This window comes from Pseudophryne corroboree, chromosome 4, assembly GCF_028390025.1.
Source record: "Pseudophryne corroboree isolate aPseCor3 chromosome 4, aPseCor3.hap2, whole genome shotgun sequence".
NCBI lineage: Eukaryota > Metazoa > Chordata > Amphibia > Anura > Myobatrachidae > Pseudophryne > Pseudophryne corroboree.
In genome coordinates this window covers 786865831-786871709 of record NC_086447.1, presented here as the reverse complement: position 1 = coordinate 786871709, position 5879 = coordinate 786865831, and the positions used below count along the sequence as shown (strand labels likewise).

The window sequence follows — 5879 nt, the reverse complement described above, 5'->3', positions numbered from 1 at the left end:
AGACCTGCGGGTATTTGTGATATGATTAAAGGTCTGGCCTATAATCAGCGTTGCTCTGCTAATGGCCTTAAGTAGAGCAAGCTTGGATACCCTTCTCTTTTAGCTTTGTCAAGTACGTATTTGAGGGGCCCAGCTGCATCCGCTATTTTATACTGTATCTTTCTCAAAGTGCAGTCAGTGGGGTCATTATACCTTTTTCACCCACTATGGAAGTTAGGGTCGGGTCAATAACCACGGCAAATAGTGCAGGGACGTCTGGTAACCCTGTATAGGAGTGCAACACTAGCTCATCTTCTTTAATCAGTGTTGCCCTAAATGCCAGCTGAGCAAACTATTGGACTTCAGACTCATGCTTTAGTGCCCAGTGCGTGGCATATAGTTTAGGTGGAGGGGTTTTCCCCACTAAAGCCAATCTGGCCATTTGGATATCGCTAAATTCCCCACGCTGGGAAGAAGCAGATGATCTTGTCACTTCCTCAGATTCCCAGTCTACTGAGGAAGAGTGGACTTGTTCCTTATAAGAAGAATGTGGCTGACTGGTAGGTGACCCCATGTACTAAGAGCGGGTACCTTCGAGCTTCCTGCTACAGGCAGAAATATTTTGCCAGCTATGGGCAGGAGTAGTGTGCTTGCTCTGAGCACTGTTAGGTTGTCTGCTATGGACAATACCGGGAAATGGGGGAATTTCACCTGAACGGGTCCCCTTAGTATAAGACTTACTTTTGTCTGTCTTTTGGAATTTTTTCTTACGTGTAAAAGGGGTCCATGAGCTGGGGGATAACCCTTCACTCTGCTGAGGTGATTTCCTTACCTCAGAAACAGAGGAGTAAGAATCAATAACACTTCTGACTAACTTTGCTTTTTTCTTTTTGGTAATTATTTCCTCAGAACAGGTTGAAGATGAGGGGCAATGTGTTTGTGCCCTTTTAAAGGCTCTTTTCCACACCATTCTGCCAGCCATGGAGGACAGAGACAGTGAATCTGTTGCTGAGACAGAAACACTGTCCTCCATGCCAGCGCTGACAGAAAAATCTAATCAGCGGTGGGGACCGGTGCGCTCAAGTGACCGCGCGCTTGCACGTGATGCAGCGTGCACATGACCACAGGCACGCACATGCCCACTCACCGCTGGAGCTGTGCAGAAAGAGGAGTGAAAATTCTTTTACTTTCTCTCCCTCAGCGTTTTCAGGAGGCTTGCTGCCTAACCCACATGCTGTTGCTAGGTGGCAAGACTCCTGAAGAACAAATGAGAGGCTACAGGTATTTTATAACATTTATTGATGATGCCACAAGGATGAGACAATTTTTATTTCATGAAAGCTAAAAGTGAAGTTGTCAATAAAATTGTGGAATACAAGAACCTGGTGGAGACTCGGGGGTTTACTTACTAATTTTCGTATTTCTGATGATTTCAGCCGAGATCAATCTCGGCTGACTCTGGCTGTGTGAGATTGCAACTTTTTGAAAAAGCAAACCAAAAAAACGGTAATTTACTACACTACCGTGTTTTTTAATTTGAGTTCACCGACGTCGGTGTAATTCGTATTGCTGGCAGTGTTTTACGGGAGAGAATAGTAAAACTCTGACACTTTTGTGGGTGACCTCAATTAACCTCGCGGTTAGCCGCAGATCACAATTTTCCCACCATAGACTATAATGGAGGACTGCGATCCTCCATTATAGCCAGAGCGCTTTGCCTAATTGACAGGCCAGGAGTGCACAGCCAATCAGGAGAGCGCTATGACGTGGCGCTACCTGATTGGCTACCGGGTCCTCTAGGGACACCAGTCATGGGGGGTCCCAGCATTCATGGACTGGTATTTTTTCGGTTTGTTATTTTTAACCCTGTGGATGCCTACATGGCTAGAAGAGGACAGATCTTCACTGGATTATAGGTGAGTATATAAGGTTTTTTTTTAACAGGTACCCCGTGGATTCTACTAGACAAGGGGACAGATGGGCTCCATGGGATACTAGGTAAGTATATGTGAGTGTGTAAGTGTGAATGTTTGTGTAAATAAACTTGTACTATCACGGTGTGTGTTGTGTTTTTTGTTGGTTATTTCTTTTGTTTTGGAACTACAGGTACCAGTGGGCCCATTAATTCCCCACATGCTGGTACTTGTGGTTCTCCAAGTACCAGCATGCGGGGAGGCTTGCTGGGACTTGTAGTTCCACAGCAAAAGACAATATTCTATTTTGACACACTTTTAAAGGCTATCAGCCCTCCATCCACTGCCCACGGATGAAGGGACAGCCTCGGGCTTCACCTCTGGCCCATGGGTGCCTGGAGGGGGAGGACCCTTGATTTAAAGGGTCCCCACTCCCCAAGGGAACCCTGGCCAGGCGTGACTAGTTGGGGGGGTAATGCCACGGCCGCAGGGACCAATATAAAAGTGTCCCCCGGCTGTGGCATTACCTCCCTGCCTAATGGAGCCCGGTGCTGGTTTCAAAAATACGGGGGACCCTACATCTTTTGTCCCCCATATTTGTTGAACCAGACTGGTCCAAGAGCCCAGTGCTGGTGGTATAAATACTTGGGGACCCTACGAAATTTTTCCATGGTATTTTAACAACCAGGACCAACCCAAAGAATGGCTGGTTATGCTTGGGAGGAAGGGGGGACCCCACGCAATTTGTTTTTTATTTTTAACTATTTCACACACATTTACATAGAGAAGCATGCACGGATCTCAGTGATCCGTGCATGACTATCAAAACACACCAGCCAAAAGCAGGTCTATTTGAAAGTTCTCTTTCTGTACGAATTCCATGCTTTCCCAGCAGTGTTTGGCTATTGTCAGCAGTGATTGAGAATATAAATTTTTAGTAAAATCCCATGTTGTATAAAATAACAGCCACATTTGACCGATGGTGTGTTGATTCATATTTGTGTGGTTGGCAGTGTATCTCAATACGAATAGCACATACACTGCCAAGATTTGAGTTTAGTAAATGCCTGAGATGACACTTAGAAAAAAAAAGCTAATTCATATGGATTCGGGAGGTTAGTAAATTTCCACCTCAGACGGGTCTGAAACTAAAAATCTTGAGATCCGACAATGGCGGAAAGTATGACAACAGAGTTTTAGCACAGTTCCTGACAAAATATGGCATATAGCATCAACTAACAATTGCTTTCATGTCAGAACAAAATGGTATGAGAAAGCGTGCAAATCATACAATTGTTGAGAGAGCATGGACGATGTTGAGTGACACAGGACTGGAAAAAAGCTTTTGGTTGGAAGCAGTGTCTTCTGCAGTATATCTTAAAAAACGTGTGCCCACAGTAGCCGTAGAAGGTAAAATGCCACTGGAGGCGTGGACCAAGAAAAAGCCAGCTGTCAATCATCTCTGTGTCTTCGGCTGTAAAGCTTATGCACATATACCTAAGGAGAAAAGACAGAAATTAGATCCAAAGTCAGTAGAATGTATTATGCTAGGATACTGTGAAGAACGCAAGGGATACAGGCTTTGGGACATTACAAATAAATGTCTTCTAAAGTCTAGAGATGTGGTGTTCTATGAGACAGTGACAGTGATGATGTTCCATCACTAGAACAGTGGAACAAGAATCACAGCAACAATATGTATCACTGGATGCACAGGCAGCATAAAGCTTGTGTGAACCTAAAAGTGTTAATGCGGATACCCAATCAGGAAACAGAAGTTCCATGAGGAGCAATAAAGGAGTTCCATCCAAAAGATACAGTGAGGAATATGCAAATATAGCTTACTGCGAACCCCAAAATATACAGTAAGCACAATCAAGTAGCAACTGGAAAGAATGGAAGTCAGCAATAGATACAGAGCTGTCAGCTCTGGATCATAACAGTACATGGACTGTAGTTGACAGACCAAATAACCATAAGACAATCAAGAACAAGTGGGTCTTTTGCAGAAAGCTGATTGCAGACAGGACTATTGCTTGTTATAAAGCCTGCCTTGTTGCTAAAGGATACTATGGAGAGATCTTTTTGCCTGTCACAAGGTACTGCACCTTGAGTTTAGTAATTGCTATTGCTACACTTCATGATTTATTGTTATACCAGTTAGACTTTGATTCTGCATTCCTAAATGGAGAGTTAATTGAGGAGATTTATATCGAACCAACTGAACATTATGATGAGAATATGTTCCAAGAGAGAAAAGTTTGCCTCTTAAAGAAATCTTTGTACAGCCTAAATCAAAGTGGTTGATGTTGGTATGTAAAGCTGGATGCTGTGCTGCTAGAGATGAACTTTGTTAGGTCAGAGACTGATCACTGCTTATATCACAAAACTATAGAAGAAAAGCGGTTCATCATAGTTGTGTATGTGGATGATTTATTGCTAGCAGGTCAAGAAGAGCACATTACTGATGTAAAACAGCAGCTGAAATAAAGATTCAAGCTAAAGGATTTAGGCCCTGCAAATCATTTGTTATGCATGAGAATTGTGCAAAACATAAGAGATGGGACTGTTACAATTGATCAACAGACATATTTTGAAGCAATACTTCGCAAATATGGAATGTCTGATGCAAAACCAGTGAGCACACCTATTGCCTAAAGCATAAAGATGGTAAAGGCCATGTCACCAACCAGCCAGGAGGAGATAGAGGGAATGAGGGAGGTTCCTTATCAAAATGCAGTTGGTAGCTTAATGTATGCAAGTATTGGGCCTCGCCCCGACATCACACATGCAGTAAGCCGGGCAAGCCAGTTTGCAATTAACCCTGGGAGGCAACACCGGATTGCAGTCAAAATAATTTTAAGGTACTTAAAAGGTACAAGTTCATTAAAGTTGATGTTTACGAATATAAAAGATATGACTTTGGAAGTTTTCTGTTATGCCTATTGGGGATCAGATGAGGATGACTGTCATTCCTATATGAGAAACTTGTTCATTTTGGCAGACCCAGCCGTCAGCTGGGTGAGCAGAAAGCAACCTACTGTTGCCCTATCCACCACTGAGGTGGAGTACATGGCACTTACAGAAACTGCAAAAGAAGCTTTATGGATGAAGGAAACTTTATATGAGCTTAGCCTTCTTTACCACAGTGAGACTATCAACATTGCTTGTGGTAACAAGGGAGAAATTGATTGGTCTTCCAGCACCAAGGATTATATACAGTCCAAACATTGCCATTAGACATCACTTTATCCGTGAGTTAGTGGAGAACAAGTCTGTCAATGTGGATTACATAGCAAGCGAGAGCAATGCTGCTGATATGTTGACAAAGGGACTGTCATCACACTTTCTGAATATGTTCATGACAAAATGTGGACTGGAATATTTTTGTTGATTTGTTTAACTATTTGCTTACCATGCTTTATTAATATGTTTTTGGTTACAGGAAAACTTTATTTAAAAATGTTTTGATAAAGTGTTATGCAAATGTTTGTAATCTGAGGCAGCCTTGAGCGAGGTGGGTGTTAGACAGTTTATCACTCTGTGGTCTGTCTCCATTTCCAGCACTAGAGGCAGTTTCACTGCTCTAGTGTTTTCCCTCATAATGTCAGCTCAGTGGAGGAGGAGGTGATTAGTGCACAGTCTGAGAGTTCTTCATGGGAGAGTCAACTGCACTGACGTGCAGCTTCTACTCTCCTGAGTGTGTGACCTTGTCTACCCTGCAGCCACACCCTGTATGTATGCAGTCACTTCCTGTGTGTACCAAGATGCTGTGTTACCACTGTACTGCTTTACATGTATACTGTGAGTTCCTGGTGCTTCAGCACATCTTCTTTATACTACAACCTGTTATCTCTGTTATCTGAATAAACCAATCATCCTGGTGAAGTGCCATTGTGTGGACTAACATCCCTATCCGGCCCGCAAAACTCTGCTAACAATTTCAAGCAGGAAAGCCACAGAATCCTTTTACAGGTCGAAGATGCC

General features: G+C 43.1%; 1 protein-coding gene across 1 annotated transcript; it reads left to right on the top strand.

The window, feature by feature from the left end:
• The first annotated feature begins 4559 nt into the window (after window positions 1-4559).
• Window positions 4560-5132, top strand: LOC134910998 (uncharacterized). Its single transcript, XM_063919388.1, has one exon. The coding sequence runs from the start codon at window positions 4560-4562 to the stop codon at window positions 5130-5132; it is 573 nt and encodes a 190-aa protein (XP_063775458.1).
• Window positions 5133-5879: the final 747 nt, after the last annotated feature.